This window comes from Ischnura elegans, chromosome 9 (assembly GCF_921293095.1).
Source record: "Ischnura elegans chromosome 9, ioIscEleg1.1, whole genome shotgun sequence".
In the NCBI taxonomy this organism is placed as follows: domain Eukaryota; kingdom Metazoa; phylum Arthropoda; class Insecta; order Odonata; family Coenagrionidae; genus Ischnura; species Ischnura elegans.
The window spans coordinates 78,557,222-78,576,842 of record NC_060254.1 but is presented as its reverse complement, the minus strand read 5'-3'; the positions used below and the strand labels follow the sequence as shown (position 1 = coordinate 78,576,842).

The following is a 19,621-nucleotide window of genomic DNA, read 5'->3' as shown; positions in this document are numbered from 1 at the left end:
AATTTCCATTCAAAGTGATGTAGTTGGGATACTCGAAGCAATCAATTACAAAAATTTTCTGCTCATTTACTGTTGACTCAAATTTTTGAGCGGCTTCAGGGTAAAATAGGCATGCCGATTACAAAAATATGTTCAGTTTTCTACTATCACGTCACTTTTTTCTCTAAAACTAATGTGATTGTGATCCAGTGGCACCCTCTCCATAGGGCCTGAGGGGGCCCGAGCCCCCTCAAAAATTCGTTATGGGTGTGAGGAAAAATGTGTCAGGCTAGTCTATTTTCCCTGGTGTGCCCAGATACCGAGATTCGAGTTATCAGGGTTCTAATGTTGATCATATGACTCATCGAAAATGCTTTAAAAAAACTTAAAACTCATTACTCCTAAAAGTTTCAGAGGCAAGATCCCCGGTTTGGGCCCCCCCCCCCAATATTTGTTGTAAGTCGGCATCCCTGTTGTGATCACCCTATGCTAGATTGAGCGTACACATTTTAATATCAGAGACTTCATTGCTATCCAATAGACAGCCATTAATCTTCCCTGACTACCTTTCAATGATTCACCCATTTTCCGTTGAATAATGCTGAAAATTAAATTCGCCGTAGATTATTTGCAGGCATTACAAAATGTACAAGATAAAAAAATGGAGGACAGGAGTATAATATATTCTGACGTAGGTTGAGAGTATATATCTTTATTTTTACTTTAGAAAATTTCTATTTGGTACACCTATGCTTTGACGAGAGTGCAAAGATCACCAATTTTGTTACTTTTTAGCAGTAAAACTGTATTTGCACAAAAAGGGAAACAGATGTATGGTATGGTATGGTATTTGGAGGAGGCGACCGACAGCTGAGGTCATTTGCGCCATCAGGTTAGGGTATGGAAGGAAGGGTGGAGAGAAACCCGGCGACGGCATTAGCCTGCTCTTAACGAAAAGCGCCAAAGAGACCACGGCTTAACGTCCCATCCGACGGACGGAGTGTTACGCTTGAAATGTTGTATGACAATTAGAGGCATTATCCTCTTTTATCTCTTTTCGGCGAGACTAGAATCCGCGACCTCTTCTTTGGCAGGCTAAGAATTTACCCTGAATTTAATTTAAGTCGTAAACGAGGTCAACAATAAATGGCCATTTATATTCAAACTCTATTCACTGATTAGCAAGCTTGAACTTGGCGTTGAACACGAACATAGTTTTCTTTTCTTCCGCCGTTTCTGGTAGGTGTCTCTGTCTCACGCCCGATATCCGATGGTACCAGCTTGATACGCTGCGAATCAATCGGTAACACTGGCACCCTTTGATCGATGAACTGCCCAGGAGGATGTTAGGAGGTGGATCAGGGAAAGAAAGGGACGCGCGATAGGTGGATGCTGCTACGATAGAGGGCGTGGGAATGCTTATGGGAGGAAGGGGAGATGATGGAAGGACGGACACTGACCGTTAGGCCGGCCCTTATTTTTCAGAATTGCGAAAAGTTATGTTTTCCTGGTCTCAAAATGATCCAAATGGTGTTCATATTCACGTGTTAAAATTTGGTTACTTTAAAATAACGGCAACCCGTGCCCCAAGGGCCCTAAGTACTAAGGACCCTCAATTGAGTTTTTTGGGGCCGAAAAAGCACTATTTCTATGTAAAACGTAAAAGTAGAGTTCTTAGGGACCGATTTTCTGTTTGTTTTAACCTATCTCTAAGCGTTTAGGAGATATCGCCCGTCGTAATGCAATCTCCCCCCTAGGGCGCCACCCCGCACCGCGGCATCGCTGAGGTATGTCCCGCACCACTTACTAGAGACTTCCCCTCAACCCCCTCCCCTCCCTCGGCAAAGACTTTGCTCCTGATGTCAAGATCTAGCCTCTGAAGAAATGTGCTTACGTTAGAAAGAATTTAATTGCCATAACAATACTTCCAATCCAAGAGATCAATTTATTTTCACTCTGTCCATGAATTTCGGTACATTAACCAAAATAAAATAGATTTTCATTGTATTTCTAATTTTTCACTGACATCCTACATTTGGCAATGAAAGTGCCTTTCCGCACGTAAGGATTGTATTGCGATGAAAAGTCACTCTTAGTAATAAATTTTGAAAGCTCTCTTCCTTCAACGTGACTGCCCAAAAATCTTGAATTAGTTTCACTCCTCTCGCTGCACAATCATTTCCCACTTGATGACCCCGAATAATTTGCAAATCGTTCTTGTATGTTCATCCCATTCTCGTATGTTCACATCAAAGAATGCAATGCATATTTACAATACATGAAATAGCTTTCTCGAATTAGTGGTGACAAAATTTAGTATAGATACCTTAGTCATGTCTTTACGTTTATATAATGCCTTCTTCGGTGGATCATATTTTCCTACACAAGACCACATACGGCGTATCACGTTTTTTTTCACACCTAGAAATGGATCCGTCAAAGAAGGACAGGCCTACCAACTCCTCATTCATGTACCACAAGTAGTTTGAAAACCTATTTTGTGCTGCTTTCGCTATGTTTAGGTTAACACTTTCGTAATTAACAAGTCTTTGTAGGAACTACGGGTCACTGATGGGAGCTAATGCAACAAAAGGAGCGGAGAACCACATCTTTTCATTTCTTCTTGAATATATTGAAATCTATTCCACCAATAATTGCATTTTTTTCTCCTCTTTATTTGCGTAAAAACTTTATTTCTTCAGCCCAAGCACATTTATCCGAGAGATTAACTGCACTTTCCTCCTCGCGCGTCAAAAATCCAATGGTACCGCTCCTTGTAATGTCAAGCAAATCATCAAGATCTTAATCAAGTCTTACAAATTTCGAACCCATTAGGAGATAGAGAAAACACATAGTACTTCTCTCACTGTCGGTAAATTTGAGCCGAGTATTTCTTCACTTTCTGTTCCAACCAGTTCAATGCCTGGATTTAGTCTTGATTACATGCCTTTCCTTGTTGGTCTATTCTTTAAATGAACGTCACGTTCATGATAAAGTATTTATTTCACCACTTTTCTCCTTACATCCTAAAAAACTTAGCTCTTCCTATCCTTTGCACACTATACACAAGAACTATCTCTATCTATCCACAGTGATCTACATCCGTGAACTTACTACCTCCTTTCCTCTCCTTGAATATTTCTATCTACTGATGGAGCCCTGCTCAATCCCTTCATTCCTTTATTATTCATAGACACATTTCTATCACATGCTTATAATATTTTGTACATAAAAAGCACTTTGGAACAAAGCCTGCTAGAATGGTTCGCGGCCGTTTGGCGGCAAAAAATCAAGGTTTAAGAGGTCGGTACCCAATACATAGGACGGCGTTGAAGGGTTAAAATTGACATTATACCTAGGCTTTAACAACATTAATCATGACACAAGAGGAACAACCTATTCAATGCTGTACCACTAGCATGTAAATCTTGTCATCAGGAGCAAAGTCTTTGCCGAGGGAGGGGAGGGGGTTGAGGGGAAGTCTCTAGTAAGTGGTGCGGGACATACCTCAGCGAGCCGCGGTGCGGGGTGGCGCCCTAGGGGGGAGATTGCATTACGACGGGCGATATCTCCTAAACGCTTAGAGATAGGTTAAAACAAACAGAAAATCGGTCCCTAAGAACTCTACTTTTACGTTTTACATAGAAATAGTGCTTTTTCGGCCCCAAAAAACTCAATTGAGGGTCCTAAGTACTTAGGGCCCTTGGGGCACGGGTTGCCGTTATTTTAAAGCAACCAAAATTTAACACGTGAATATGAACACCATTTGGATCATTTTGAGACCAGGAAAACATAACTTTTCGCAATTCTGAAAAATAAGGGCCGGCCTACTGACCGTTTGGTGGGATAAGAGGATTAGGGAGGATGGCTGTGTGGAGTGCGGCAGAGGAGAGGCGGATTGGATGATGGGATGAAGAGAGAGGCAGTGGAGGAGAAGAAGGGAGAATCGGAGATCGGAGATATTATTGGGTCCATAGGCAGACAGCGCGAGAAATAGAGAGAGCGATAAAGGGACTGGGAAAGTTCAATATAATTACACGAAATCTAGCGGTTAAAAAAGGTAATGAAATGCAAAAGAAAACTTTAAATCCCAAATAAATTAATACTCTAGGGCCTGGGTTTCGACGTGGCGCGTCGTCATCTAGTGATCATTGTCACTAGGTGATGACGTGCCACCAGATGATGATGTCTAGTGACCGATCGTATCTAATTGATGACATGTCACGCGTGTGGCTGGGGGTGTAAGGACACCAGCCTTCTACACATAAAAAGCAAATGCTCAAGCAATTTACAAATAACGCTTTATTTACGCTTCTTTCTTTACACTTTTATTACGAATCGCGAACCTTTCCTTTGTAGCTATCCTTTTATGAAGTACGGACGTCGTGAGACTAAGAGAAGGAATTGATCGTCAATATATTTAAGGTAAAGTAGGGTCTTTTGAGGGTAATCCTTAAAAAAATTTTATTCAATCACGCAAAGCAAAAGATGTGTGTAACGAAGCATAAACCTAGCCCTAAAAGACATGCCGACACATTCCGGTAGCATTTTTGTTAAAAGGGAAAGCATTGAGGATTAGAAAAATAGGAGAGATCAAAAAGAGATTCGGTGCTGGGCATTTAAAATGATGATCCTAGTCAGAGGCAGAAATTGAAAGAAGCGATTCACTCGAACATGGAATAATGGGTATAAAATAAACTTACGTCCTTTGTGTCAATGATAGTAAGAAAATTGGCAAGGAGGGAAATAGATTTGAGCTTAGAAAGGAAGCAACGGGAGGCTATGACGTAAGATGGAAGAGACTCAACGAAAAATGGAGATAGGCATATACGAATATATATTTAAACGTTCCATTGGAAAGTTTCGTCAGGATACGTTTAGAAGGATTAGGTTTTTTTCTTTATGAGTCGTAAGAATGATATTGGTAAATGGCAAAGATATGTGAGATGGTGAAAGAAGGTAATGTTCGTGTGGCTTAGACCCTAAAAGGGACCTTATGTTTTCCGCAGGGCTTTCAAATCGCTCTTGAAATCAGAATTCAGGTCAGACAGTTAAGGTGATGTAGACCGTTAGCTAAATTTATAAATAAAAATGGAAATTACATTTTTTAGATTTTTAATCGGGTATCATTAGAAATTGATACAAAGTGGGCCTTTATTGACCATTATGAATTCAGTTGCTAACATTGATTTGAGTTCCTTTTCCTTTGCGCTTCGGTTTATTACTGGCAGCAGCGCCCCATGGAGCTGGTGCGCGTTGATATGTTTCTCTATCACCTGCGCTCCGGGCACCGCGTTGATTAGTTTCGTCATCAGTGTTGCCTGCACCATTCGCTGTGTCTGCTTCATCATCTTCATCCACCCCTCTTGCCTCTTCGATAATACCTTCTGCTATCCCTGAAGAAAAGATAGAGAATGTTTTACATCAAGCATTGATAAGGTGTGGGAATTACATTTATATTTATATATACCATTTAATATTAATACCACAAGATCCCTTTTAGTACGAATGGACGATAATAATTAAATTATTCCATATCGGTGATACAGAAAATCTTACCTTCAAACGCTTCATGGTGAGCAGGTGTAATAATGGTTAGATCTTTGACGGGAGCGGCGTCGGTCAGTCCTAGCTCTGTTTAGAGAGGATAATATTGATTTAGATTTGTTGCGAAATTCGACAATAAATCATGAAACACATCTAAGTTTCCAATTTGAAAAATAAATTTTTGAATAATCCAAAACTGGTTGTTGCATGTGCAGTTGACAGATTTTAAAATTTTAACCAATTATTTAAGGTGATTTCTTATCAAAAGGACGAGGAATCAGATGAAGGAACATTCCTCAGTTAAATGTTGGTATATAGCAACTCACCTAATGGGAAGAAGTTGATGCCGATGGCCAAGATTCCAACGAGTAGGAAGACTTTTGCGTTGACCACCATCTTGTCTGCAACACGGAATACACTTTCCCTTGATCTCGAATATCGAAGGCGAGGACCACTGTGAAAGCTCTCGGCTTATATGCGATGAGGATTACCGTAGACCCATACCGCCCACGCTGATGACTTTTTGCCCTCAATGTGATCACGTGATTTCGGTGAATCATCGGCGTGAAATTCATTTTTTCATTCAACGGCAGCAAAATAACTAGCGGAAATGAGCGTCATGATCAGCACGGCAATGAATCACCTAAATCACGTGATCAAATTGAGGACAAAAAATCATCAGCGTGGGCGATATAGGTCTACGGTGATCCCCATCGCATATAAGCCGAGAGTTTCCCCAGTGCTCCTCGCCTACGATCTACGAGATCAAGTGAAAGTGTAGTCCGTGTTGCAGACAAGATGGTGGTCAACGCAAAAGTCTTCCTCCTTGTTGGGATCTTGGCCATCGGCATCAACTTTTTCCCATTGGGTGAGTTGGTATATTCCAACATTTAACTGAGGAATGTTCCTTCATCTGATTCCTCGTCCTTTTGATAAGAAATCACCTAAAAAATTAGTTAAAATTTTAAAGTCTGTCAACTGCACATGCAACAACCAGTTTTGGATTATTCATAAATTTATTTTTCAAATTGGAAACTTAGATGTGTTTCTTGATTTATTGTCGAATTTCGCAACAAATCTAAATCAATGTTATCCTCTCTAAACAGAACGAGGACTGACCGACGCCGCTCCCGTTAAAGATCCAGAGATAATTTCACCTGATCACCATAAAGCTTTTGAAGGTAAGATTTTCTGTATCACCGATATGGAATAATTAAATTATTATCGTCCACCCGTACTAAAAGGGATCTTGTGGTATTAATATTAAATGGTATATATAAATATAAATGTAATTCCCACACCTTATCAATGCTTGATGTAAAACATTCTCTATCGTTTCTTCAGGTATAGCAGGAGGTATTATCGAAGAGGCAAGAGGGGTGGATGAAGATGATGAAGCAGACACAGCGAATGGTGCAGGCAACACTGATGACGAATATAATCAACGCGGTGCCCGGAGCGCAGGTGATAGAGAAACATATCAACGCGCACCAGCTCCATGGGGCGCTGCTGCCACAAATAAACAGAAGCGCAAAGGAAAGGGAACTCAAATCAATGTTAGCAACTGAATTCATAATGGTCAATAAAGGCCCACTTTGTATCAATTTCTAATGATACCCGATTAAAAATCTAAAAAATGTAAATTCATTTTTTTATTTATAAATTTAGCTAACGGTCTACATCACCTTAACTGTCGGACCTGAATTCTGATTTCAAGAGCGTATTGAATGCCCTGCGGAAAACATAAGGTCCCTTTGAGGGTCTATGCCAGATGAACATAACCTTCTTTCACCTTCTCATATATGATTGCCATTTACCGATATCATTTTTACGACTTCAAAAGAAAAAAAAAACCTAATCCCTGTTGACGTATCTTGACGAAACTTTCCAATGGATAGTATTAATATATTCATATATGCCTATCTCTATTTTTCGTTGAGTCTCTTAAATCATACGTAATAGCCTCCCGTTACTTCCTTTCTAAGCACAAATCTATTTCCTTCCATCCCAATATCTTACCATTATTGACACCATGGAAGTGAGTAAATTTTACCCCATTAAAAAAAAAAAAAACTTTCTGAATGTGTCGGCATGTCTTTTCCGGATAGGTGTAAGCTTTCTTACACAAAGCTTTTGCTATGCGCGATTGAAGAATATTTCTTTATGGAATACCATAAAAAAACCCTACTTTACCTCAGTAAGAATATATTATATATAGTGTATTCGTAAGCTTTTGGTAAGACTCCTTAACCCGTACTTCCTATAATGCCACGACATCAGCTTTCTTAACACAATTGTCACTTCATCCAATTCATCCGGGATAACGCAATAAAACAAAAATTCATTAAACGTTTCAAATCCATTTTTATTGCTTAAATTAATCTTTCTTTGACTGCTTAAATATTCTTAAACTTATATTTAATATTATGCATTCCCAATACGAACCAATTTTTCAGTAAAAATTGTTATTTGAAACAGGATCAAAAAACCTTTATCAAAAACACTTGAGTTGTTATAATTATCGTACTATTTTAAATAAAGCAATTAATCACCCTCGTGATACCACTTAAAATGATTCCTTACAAACTATTTAATTCTATTATACTTGAGAAACAACTAGGAAATTTTTTAACACATTTTTGAATCAATTCCACCAGCATTACGTTCATTGGTTTTCCAATTTAGTGACGTGAGGTCTCGCAGACCGCTAACCAAAATCGGTACCAAATTTTTGGAAATAAATAATGAGAAGGCTTAATATTAAGAGTAATATGTCCTTATTATACAAAGTAAATGATGCTCACGAGGATTATAGATATTTTAAAATACAAATTTTGAAAATATTCACAATTTTTGAAACGCAGCGGTCTCTCAGACCGCACCCCACATAGCACAAAATATCTTCTAGATGTCTAGAAAATATCTAGAATGTCTTCAGCTAATGTCTATAAAATATCTTGTAATATATTCTAGATGTCTTCTAGATATCAAAATGTCTGCTTTTCCGATATCTACAAGATATCTTTGAGAAGATATTTTATAGACATTAATATTTAAACTCCATCCATTGGGAAAATTCAGGGTAATTAAATGATTCGCTAATGATCCCAGGCATCAATGGAGGATTTATGGGGGCAAGGGGTCACGTACCCCCCCCCAGATGGTTAAAAACTAGGCAAGAATTTCAACACAGTTTATCATTATGATCGTTCTATTTTCTGTATTACAGAAGCTCAATCAGTAGAATAGCGAATGGGTGGGTCTTGGGGGTCCGGTTTCCCTCCCCCCTAACCCCCCCCCCCAAATTTAAAAATTATTTTCTTTAATGAGACAAGAAATGTATTTTTAAATTGGGGGGGGAAGGGTCCGGACCCACTGGAAACCCCCCCCAAAATATAATAATTGATCATTTTTTCAAGTTTTCCTTTTATGAGGCAAAGTTAATGTGTTTTTATACTTCGGATTTGGAGGGGGAGGGGGTCGAAGGGGGTCCGAACCCACCTCCATTGAAATATAAAAATTGATGATTTTTTCTTTTTATCTTTTATGAAGGAAAGTAAATGTGTTTTTAGATTTCAGAGGAGGTGATGACTCCTGGGCCACCCCCTCCAAATATAAAAATTAATTATATTTTTCTTTTATGAAGCAAAGTAAATGTGTTTTCATGTTTCAGGGGGGGTCCGGACTCCTGTCCGTGTTTTAATACTTCAAGGAGGTTGTGGGGAGGTCCGAACTTCTTTTTCCCCACTGTGACACACACGAATATTCTAGGCATGATAAAGTAGGATATATTATTTTAAGTATCCAAGACACTGAAGATATTTTCTAAACATCTAACAGATATTTAAAATATCCAAGTCATTGAAGATATTTTCTAGACATCTAGAAGATATTTAAGATGAGGCGGAGGGGAACCGGACCCCCAAGACCCTCCCACTCGCTATTCTACTGATTGAGGCTCTGTAATACACAAAATAGAACGATCATAATGATAAACTGTGTTGAAATTCTTGCCTAATTTTAAACCATTCTGGGGGTGGGGGGGCTGGTGCCCTTTTACCCCTATACATACTCCTATGTTGCCTGGGATTATTAGCGAATCATTTAATCACCCTGAATTTTCCCAATGGATCCAGTTTTAATATTAATATCTAGAAAATATCTTCTCAAAGATATCTTGTAGATATCGGAAAAGCGGACATTCAGATATCTAAAAAATATCTAGAAGATATCTAAATGATATTACAAGATATTATCTAGACATTATTTGAAGACATTCTAGATATTTTCTAGACATCTAGAAGATATTTTGTGCAATTAGGGGTTCGGCCTGAGAGACCGCTGTGTTTCAAAAATTGTAAATATTTTCAAAATTAGTATTTTAAAATACCTATAATCCTCGTGAGCATTATAATTTTGTATAATAAGGACATATTACTCTTAAAATTAAGCGTTCTCATTCTATATTTCCGAAATTTTGATACCGAATTTGGTTAGCGGTCTGTGAGACCTCACGTCACTAAATTGGAAAACCAATGAAGGTAATGCTGGTGGAAATGATTCTAAAGGTTGTTAAAAAATTTCCTAGTTGTTTCTCAAGAATAATAGAATTAAATAGTTTGTAAGGAAGCGTTTTAAGTGGTATCACGAGGGTAATTAATTTCTTCATTTAAAATAGTACAATAATAATAATACTCAAGTGTTTTTGATAAAAGTCATTTGACCCTGTTTCAAATAACAGTTTTTACGAGGAAATTGGTTCGTATTGCGAATGCATTGAATAAATATAAGTTTTAGTATATTTAATCAGTAAAAGAAAGATGAAACAGGGCAATAAAAATGGATTTGCAACGTTTAATGAATTTTTGTTTTATTGCAGTAACCTGGATGAATTGGATGAAGTGACAATTTTGTTAAGAAAGCTGATGACGTAGCATTTTAGGAAGTACGGCTTATGGAGGCTTACAAAAAGCTTATGAATATATTATATATAATATTTTCCATCTAAAGTAAAGTAGGGTCTTTTTATGGTATTACGTAAAGAAGTTTTTTCAATCACGCAAAGCAAAAGCTATAGTATAAAATAATGCCGACACATTCCGGTAGCATTTTTGTTAAAAGGGAAAGCATTGAGGATTAGAAAAAATAGGAGAGATCAAAAAGAGATTCGGTGCTGGGCATTTAAAATGATGATCCTAGTCAGAGGCAGAAATTGAAAGAAGCGATTCACTCGAACATATTATAATGGGTATAAAATAAACTTACGTCCTTGGTGTCAATGATAGTAAGATAATTGGCAAGGAGGGAAATAGATTTGAGCTTAGAAAGGAAGTAACGGGAGGCTATGACGTACGATGGAAGAGACTCAACGAAAAATGGAGATAGGCATATACGAATATATATTAAAACGTTCCATTGGAAAGTTTCGTCAGGATACGTTTAGAGGGATTAGGTTTATTTCTTAAGAAGTCGTAAAAATGATATTGGTAAATGGCAAACATATGTGAGATGGTGAAAGAAGGTTATGTTCATCTGGCATAGATCCTCAAAGGGACCTTATGTTTTCCGCAGGGCGTTCAATTCGCTCTTGAAATGAAGAAAGTTCAGGTCAGACAGTTAAGGTGATGTAGACCGTTAGCTAAATTTATAAATAAAAAAGGAAATTACATTTTTTAGATTTTTAATCGGGTATCATTAGAAATTGATACAAAGTGGGCCTTTATTGACCATTATGAATTCAGTTGCTAACATTGATTTGAGTTCCTTTTCCTTTGCGCTTCGGTTTATTAGTGGCAGCAGCGCCCCATGGAGCTGGTGCGCGTTGATCTGTTGCTGCATCACCTGCGCTCCGGGCACCACGTTGATTAGTTTCGTAATCAGTGTTGCCTGCACCATTCGCTGTGTCTGCTTCATCATCTTCTTCCACCCCTCTTGCCTCTTCCATAATACCTTCTACTATCCCTGAAGAAAAGATCGAGAATGTTTTACATCAAGCATTGATAAGGTGTGGGAATTAAATTTATATTTATATATACCATTTAATATTAATACCACAATATCCCTTTTAGTACTGGTGGACGATAAAAATTTAATTATTCCATATCGGTGATACAGAAAATCTTACCTTCAAAAGCTTCATGGTGAGCAGGTGTAATAATGGCTGGATCTTTGACGGGAGCGGCGTCGGTCAGTCCTCGTTCTGTTTAGAGAGGATAATATTGATTTAGATTTGTGGAAAAATTCGACAATAAATCATGAAACAAATTTATGTTTCCACTTTGATAAATAAATTTTTAAATAGTCCAAAACTGGTTGTTACTTGTGCAGTTGACAGATTTTAAAATTTTAACCAATTTTTTAAGGTGATTTCTTATCAAAAGGACGAGGAATCAGATGAAGGAACTTTCCTCAGTTAAATGTTGGTATATAGCAACTCACCCAATGGGAAGAAGTTGATGCCGATGGCCAAGATTCCAACGAGTAGGAAGACTTTTGCGTTGACAACCATCTTGTGTGACCCACGGAATACACTTTCACTTGATCTCGAAGATAGAAAGCGAGGAGCACTGGGGAAACTCTCGCCTTATATGCGATGAGGATCACCGTAGACCCATACCGCCCACGCTAATGACTTTTTGCCCTCAATGTGATCACGTGATTTCGGTGAATCATCGGCGTGATATTCATTTTTTCATTCAACGGCAGCAAAATAACTAGCGGAAATGAGCGTCATGATCAGCACGGCAATGAATCACCGATCTCGTGTTCAAATTGAGGACAAAAAGTAATCAGCGTGGGCGATATAGGTCTACGGTGATCCCCATCGCATATAAGCCGAGAGTTTCCCCAGTGCTCCTCGCCTACGATCTACGAGATCAAGTGAAAGTGTATTCCGTGTTGCAGACAAGATGGTGGTCAACGCAAAAGTCTTCCTCCTCGTTGGAATCTTGGCCATCGGCATCAACTTCTTCCCATTTGGTGAGTTGCTATATACCAACATTTAACTGAGGAAAGTTCCTTTATCTGATTCCTCGTCCTTTTGATAAGAAATCACCTTAAACAATTGGTAAAATTTTAAAATCTGTCAACTGCACAAGTAACAACCAGTTTTGGACTATTTAAAAATTTATTTATCAAAGTGGAAACGTAAATTTGTTTCATGATACATTGTCGAATTTTGCCACAAATCTAAATCAATATTATCCTCTCTAAACAGAACGAGGACTGACCGACGCCGCTCCCGTCAAAGATCCAGCCATTATTACACCTGCTCACCATGAAGCTTTTGAAGGTAAGATTTTCTGTATCACCGATGTGGAATAATTAAATTATTATCGTCTACCCGTACTAAAAGGGATCTTGTGGTATTAATATTAAATGGTATATATAAATATAAATGTAATTCCCACACCTTATCAATGCTTGATGTAAAACATTCTCGATCTTTTCTTCAGGGATAGCAGAAGGTATTATGGAAGAGGCAAGAGGGGTGGAAGAAGATGATGAAGAAGACACAGCGAATGGTGCAGGCAACACTGATGACGAAACTAATCAACGTGGTGCCCGGAGCGCAGGTGATATAGAAACATATCAACGCGCACCAGCTCCATGGGGCGCTGCTGCCACTAATAAACCGAAGCGCAAAGGAAAAGGAACTCAAATCAATGTTAGCAACTGAATTCATAATGGTCAATAAAGGCCCACTTTGTATCAATGTCTAATGATACCCGATTAAAAATCTAAAAAATGTAATTTCCTTTTTTATTTATAAATTAAGCTAACAGTCTACATCCCCTTAACTGTCTGACCTGAACTCTGATTTCAAGAGCGAATTGAACGTCCTGCGAAAAACATAAAGTCCCTTTGAGGGTCTAAGCCAGACGAACATTACCTTCTTCACCATCTCACATATGTTTGCCATTTACCAATATCTTTCTTACAACTCATAAAGAAGAAAACCTAATCCCTCTAAACGTATCCTGACGGAACTTTCCAATGGAACGTTTTAATATATTCATATATGCCTATCTCTATTTTTCGTTAAGTCTCTTCCATCAAACGTAATAGCCTCCCGTTACTTTCTTTCTAAGCACAAATCTATTTCCTTCCATCCCAATATCTTACCATCATTGACACCATGGAAGTGAGTAAATTTTACCCTCTTTAAAAAAAAAGCTTTCTGAATGTGTCGGCATGTCTTTTCGGGATTGGTTTAAGCTTTCTTACACAAAGCTTTTGCTTTGCGTGATTGAAGAATATTTCTTTATGGAATATCATAAAAAAAACCCTACTTTACCTTAGATACAATATATTATATATAGTGTATTCGTAAGCTTTTGGCAAGACTCCTTAACCCGTACTTCCTATAATGCCACGACATCAGCTTTCTTACCACAATTGTCACTTCATCCAATTCATACGGGATGCCGCAGTAAAACAAAAATTCACTAAACGTTGCATATCCATTTTTATTGCTTAAATTAATCTTTCTTTGACTGCTTAAATATTCTTAAACTTATATTTAATATTATGCATTCCCAATACGAACCAATTTTTCAGTAAAAATTGTAATTTGGAACAGGATCAAAAAACCTTTATCAAAAACACTTGAGTTGTTATAATTATCGTACTATTTTGAATAAAGCAATTAATCACCTTCGTTATACCACTTTAAATGATTCCTTACAAACAATTTACTATTATTATTCTTGAGAAATCACTAGGAATTTTTTTCAACAACTTTTTGAACCATTTCCACCATCATTACGCTCATTGGTTTTCCAATTTAGTGACGTGAGGTCTCGCAGACCGCTAACCAAATTCGGTAGCAAAATGTCGGAAATAAATAATGAGAACGCATAATTTTAAGAGTAATATGTCCTTATTATACAAAATTATGATGCTCACGAGAATTATAGATATTTTAAAATACAAATTTTGAAAATATTCACAATTTTTGAAACGCAGCGGTCTCTCAGACCGCACCCCACATAGCACAAAATATCTTCTAGATGTCTAGAAAATATCTAGAATGTCTTCAGCTAATGTCTAGAAAATATCTTGTAATATATTCTAGATATCTTCTAGATATCATAATGTCTGCTTTTCCGATATCTACAAGATATATTTGAGGAGTAATTATATAGACTTTAACTTTTTAAACTCCATCCATTGGGAAAATTCAGGGTAATTAAATGATTCGATAATGATCCCAGGCATCAATGGAGGATTTATGGGGGCAAGGGGGCCCGTACCCCCCCCCCCCCCCAGATGGTTTAAAACTAGGCAAGAATTTCAACACAGTTTATCATTATGATCGTTCTATTTTGTGTATTACAGAGCCTCAATCAGTAGAATACCGAATGGGTGGGTCTGGGGGGTCCGGTTCCCCTCCCCCCTAACACCCCCCCAAATGTAAAAATAATTTTCTTTAATGAGACAAGAAATGTATTTTTAAATTAGGGCGGGAAGGGTCCGGACCCACTGGACCCCCCCCAAAATATAAAAATTGATCATTTTTTCAAGTTTTCCTTTTATGAGGCAAAGTGAATGTGTTTTTATGCTTCGGATTTTGGGGGGGAGGGGTCGAAGGGGGTCCGAACCCACCTCCAATGAAATATAAAAATTGATGATTTTTTCTTTTTTTCTTTTATGAAGGAAAGAAAACGTGTTTTTAGATTTCAGAGGAGGTTCGGACTCCTGGGCCACCCCCTCCAAATATAAAAATTAATTATATTTTTCTTTTATGAAGCAAAGTAAATGTGTTTTCATGTTTCAGGGGGGGTCCGGACTCCTGTCCGTGTTTTAATATTTCAAGGAAGTTGTGGGGAGGTCCGAACTTCTTGTTCCCCACTGTGACACACAAGAATATTCTAGGCATGATAAAGTAGGATATATTATTTTAAGTATCCAAGACATTGAAGATATTTTCTAAATATCTAACAGATATTTTAAATATCCAAGGCATTGAAGATATTATCTAAACATCAAGAAGATATTTAAGATAAGGCGGAGGGGACCTGACCCCCAAGACCCTCCCACTCGCTATTCTACTGATTGAGGCTCTGTAATACACAAAATAGAACGATCATAATGATAAACTGTGTTGAAATTCTTGCCTAATTTTAAACCATTTTGGGGGTTGGGGGGCTGGTGCCCTTTTACCCCTATACATACTCCTATGTTGCCTGGGATTATTAGCGAATCATTTAATCACCCTGAATTTTCCCAATGGATCCAGTTTTAATATTAATATCTAGAAAATATCTTCTCAAAGATATCTTGTAGATATCGGAAAAGCGGACATTCAGATATCTACAAAATATCTAGAAGATATCTAAATGATATTACAAAATATTTTCTAGACATTATTTGAAGACATTCTAGATATTTTCTAGACATCTAGAAGGTATTTTGAGCAATTAGGGGTTCGGCCGGAGAGACCGCTGCGTTTCAAAAATTGTAAATATTTTCAAAATTAGTATTTTAAAATATCTATAATCCTCGTGAGCATTATAATTTTGTATAATAAAGACATATTACTCTTAAAATTAAGCGTTCTCATTATATATTTCCGAAATTTGGCTACCGAATTTGGTAAGCGGTCTGTGAGACCTTACGTCACTAAATTGGAAAACCAATGAACGTAATGCTGGTGGAAATGATTCAAAAGGTTGTTGAAAAATTTCCTAGTTGCTTCTCAAGAATAATAGAATTAAATAGTTTGTAAGGAAGCGTTTTAAGTGGTATCACGAGGATAATTATTTGCTTCATTCAAAATAGTACGATAATAATAATACTCAAGTGTTTTTGATAAAAGTCATTTGACCCTGTTTCAAATAACAGTTTTTACTGGGAAATTGGATCGTATTGGGAATGCATGATATAAATATAAGTTTTAGAATATTTAATCAGTCAATGAAAGATTAAACAGAGCAATAAAAATGGATTTGCAACGTTTAATGAATTTTTGTTTTATTGCAGTAACCTGGATGAATTGGATGAAGTGACAATTTTGTTAAGAAAGGTGATGACGTAGCATTTTAGGAATAACGGCTTATGGAGGCTTACAAAAAGCTTATGAATACAATATATATAATATTTTCAATCTAAAGTAAAGTAGGGTCTTTTTATGGTATTACATAATGTAGCGGTACGGACCGGAGCCGGCCCGACGCATCATGTTAAAACATCGCGGCTGGGGGGGTTACGTCTAAGCGCACACTCACAATTTTAGCATTTTTTTTGTTTAAGGAGTTCTATACTAGATTTATGTAAAGGGTTTATTATTTGTGTTTATTGTAGTATATTTTTTTATGTATGTGAAATTGTGTGAGAGTGGATTTCCGGGAGAGGCGACGCAGTGGTTCTCTCCCGGAATGCGTTTGAAAACCCGCCTTTCGGCCGGGGAAAAAGAGGGCGTTGTGGTGCACCAGAGGTGATTGTGGGTAGTGCAGAGTTTATAAAAGGGAGAGACGAGAAGGATAGCTCTCTCTCTCCTACGGTCTGACACGAGATAAGTCAAATAGTGGTGTTCAGTGACAAGCAGCAGCAGCCAAGCTACGGCACGTGGTGGAGGCAGATACGAGGACAGCTCTTCAGGGGTGGCGAGAACATCGGATAAAGGAAGTAAGCTTGGAAATTACCGAAGCCCAAATAGATCCTTTTTGTGTCCAGATTTTTCCCCCCTTTGAAAGTCCCAAGTGTGCTCCCCACAATAAGGCCCTAGTGAATTTACTGTTAGCTGGTCTTAGTCACGGCCCTGCAAGACTTAAGTGCGGCACGTGGTGAAGTTTGAGCATAATATCTGAATGTTAGTGTCACTTGGCGGATCATTGAGCCCGACTTCAAGACGGGTGGCCACGTGACCAGACTAACGCCCAATTTATACTTGCTTTGCACGGAAAGTTTTTTTTGTGTAAGTTTGATGTCACTATTTTTTACGTTGCTTATTTGCCAAAGAGCGTGGGTATATTTTGTTGTTGGAAACATCATTTTTTTATAATCATTGAGAAAGTGCTATTGTAATTTTGAAGGAGAAGCCGAAGGTTCATATTTCATGTTGGAGGTGACGCCGATGGATTTTGGAACGGGGATTTATTGTGTGTGTTTGGGGAATGCTTTAGTGTCAGTGTAAATTTTGGAACCTATGGTAGTTCAGTTATTAAAAATCAATTGTAAAAGGGATGTCATTGATGTTATTTGTTTTGCTATTGCCACGATTTCCTTAAAAACTGTTGTAAGTGAGTGTGCCTGCAGGCACGAACAATTGCGGAACTTGATTTTAAGCCCGGAAACGGTAAGTCTCCGTTGGGGCAATTTTCTATTTTGGGGGAGTGGAGAGTTAACAATCACATGTACGGGGAGATATCGAACGGGAGGCAAGCGGGCGGCTCTCGCGGTTTGAACCGTTACAATAAAGAAATTTTTTCAATCACGAAAAGCAAAAGCTATAGTATAAAATAATGCCGACACATTCCGGTAGCATTTTTGTTAAAAGGGAAAGCATTAAGGATTAGAAAAAATAGGAGAGATCAAAAAGAGATTCGGTGGTGGGCATTTAAAATGATGATCCTAGTCAGAGGCAGAAATTGAAAGAAGCGATTCACTCGAACATGGAATAATGGGTACAAAATAAACTTACGTCCTTGGTGACAATGATAGTAAGATAATTGGCAAGGAGGGAAATAGATTTGAGCTTAGAAAGGAAGTAACGGGAGGCTTTGACGTACGATGGTAGAGACTCAACGCAAAATGGAGATAGGCATATACAAATATATATTAAAACGTTCCATTGGAAAGTTTCGTCAGGATACGTTAACAGGGATTAGGTTTTTTTCTTAAGAAGTCGTAAAAAAAATATTGGTAAATGGCAAATATATGTGAGATGGTGAAAGAAGGTTATGTTCATCTGGCATAGACCCTCAAAGGGACTTTATGTTTTTCGCAGGACGTTCAATTCGCTCTTGAAATCAGAGTTCACGTCAGACAGTTAAGGTGATGTAGACCGTTAGCTATATTTATAAATAAAAAAGGAAATTACCTTTTTTAGATTTTTAATCGGGTATCATTAGACATTGATACAAAGTGGGCCTTTATGGACCATTATGAATTCAGTTGCTAACATTGATTTGAGTTCCTTTTCCTTTGCGCTTCGGTTTACTAATGGCAGCAGCGCCCCATGGAGCTGGTGCGCGTTGATCTGTTGCTGCATCACCTGCGCTCCGGGCACCACGTTGATTAGTTTCGTCATCAGTGTTGCCTGCACCATTCGCTGTGTCTGCTTCATCATCTTCATCCACCCATCTTGCCTCTTCCATAATACCTTCTGCTATCCCTGAAGAAAAGATCGAGAATGTTTTACATCAAGCATTGATAAGGTGTGGGAATTACATTTATATTTATATATACCATTTAATATTAATACCACAAGATCCCTTTTAGTACGGGTGGACGATAATAATTTAATTATTCCATATCGGTGATACAGAAAATCTTACCTTCAAAAGCTTCATGGTGAGCAGGGGTAATGACTGGTTCTTTGACGGGAGCGGCGTCGGTCAGTCCTCGTTCTGTTTAGAGAGGATAATATTGATTTAGATTTGTTGCGAAATTCGACAATAAATCATGAAACACATCTAAGTTTCCAATTTGAAAAATAAATTTTTGAATTATCCAAAACTGGTTGTTGCATGTGCAGTTGACAGATTTTAAAATTTTAACCAATTTTTTAAGGTGATTTCTTATCAAAAGGACGAGGAATCAGATGAAGGAACATTCCTCAGTTAAATGTTGGTATATAGCAACTCACCCAATGGGAAGAAGTTGATGCCGACGGCCAAGATTCCAACGAGTAGGAAGACTTTTGCGTTGACCACCATCTTGTCTGCAACACGGAATACATTTTCACTTGATCTCAAAGATAGAAAGCGAGGAGCTCTGTGAAATCTCTCGGCTTATATGCGATGAGGATCACCGTAGACCCATACCGCCCACGCTGATGACTTTTTGCCCTCAATGTGATCACGTGATTTCGGTGAATCATCGGCGTGATATTCATTTATTCATTCAACGGCAGCAAAATAACTAGCGGAAA

The 19,621-nt window shown here is 37.9% G+C and overlaps 6 protein-coding genes across 7 annotated transcripts in view; 2 read left to right on the top strand and 4 right to left on the bottom strand.

The window, feature by feature from the left end:
• LOC124164884 overlaps positions 1–19,621 on the bottom strand; it is an 889,966-nt gene that overhangs the window by 413,167 nt on the left and 457,178 nt on the right. The gene's annotated exons all lie outside the window — the stretch shown is intronic.
• On the bottom strand, positions 5,078–5,961 carry LOC124164894. Its single transcript, XM_046542120.1, has 3 exons — positions 5,853–5,961; positions 5,539–5,613; positions 5,078–5,375 (listed from the first exon to the last, which is right to left on the bottom strand). The coding sequence occupies exons 1-3, from the start codon at positions 5,920–5,922 to the stop codon at positions 5,152–5,154; spliced, it is 369 nt and encodes a 122-aa protein (XP_046398076.1). The 5' UTR covers positions 5,923–5,961; the 3' UTR covers positions 5,078–5,151.
• On the top strand, positions 6,264–7,169 carry LOC124164893. Its single transcript, XM_046542119.1, has 3 exons — positions 6,264–6,394; positions 6,633–6,707; positions 6,871–7,169. Exons 1-3 carry the CDS (start codon positions 6,325–6,327, stop codon positions 7,092–7,094), a joined length of 369 nt encoding a protein of 122 aa, XP_046398075.1. The 5' UTR covers positions 6,264–6,324; the 3' UTR covers positions 7,095–7,169.
• LOC124164891 lies at positions 11,190–12,090 on the bottom strand. Its single transcript, XM_046542115.1, has 3 exons — positions 11,965–12,090; positions 11,651–11,725; positions 11,190–11,487 (listed from the first exon to the last, which is right to left on the bottom strand). The coding sequence occupies exons 1-3, from the start codon at positions 12,032–12,034 to the stop codon at positions 11,264–11,266; spliced, it is 369 nt and encodes a 122-aa protein (XP_046398071.1). The 5' UTR covers positions 12,035–12,090; the 3' UTR covers positions 11,190–11,263.
• LOC124164887 lies at positions 12,372–13,278 on the top strand. The gene is made up of 3 exons (XM_046542112.1): positions 12,372–12,504; positions 12,743–12,817; positions 12,981–13,278. Exons 1-3 carry the CDS (start codon positions 12,435–12,437, stop codon positions 13,202–13,204), a joined length of 369 nt encoding a protein of 122 aa, XP_046398068.1. The 5' UTR covers positions 12,372–12,434; the 3' UTR covers positions 13,205–13,278.
• Positions 18,565–19,441, bottom strand: LOC124164897. Of its 2 annotated transcripts, none has more exons than XM_046542122.1 (3): positions 19,337–19,441; positions 19,026–19,097; positions 18,565–18,862 (listed from the first exon to the last, which is right to left on the bottom strand). In XM_046542122.1, exons 1-3 carry the CDS (start codon positions 19,404–19,406, stop codon positions 18,639–18,641), a joined length of 366 nt encoding a protein of 121 aa, XP_046398078.1. In that variant the 5' UTR covers positions 19,407–19,441; the 3' UTR covers positions 18,565–18,638. The 2 variants fall into 2 exon arrangements, with proteins under 2 accessions (XP_046398078.1, XP_046398079.1); XM_046542123.1 differs by having other exon boundaries at positions 18,565–18,856.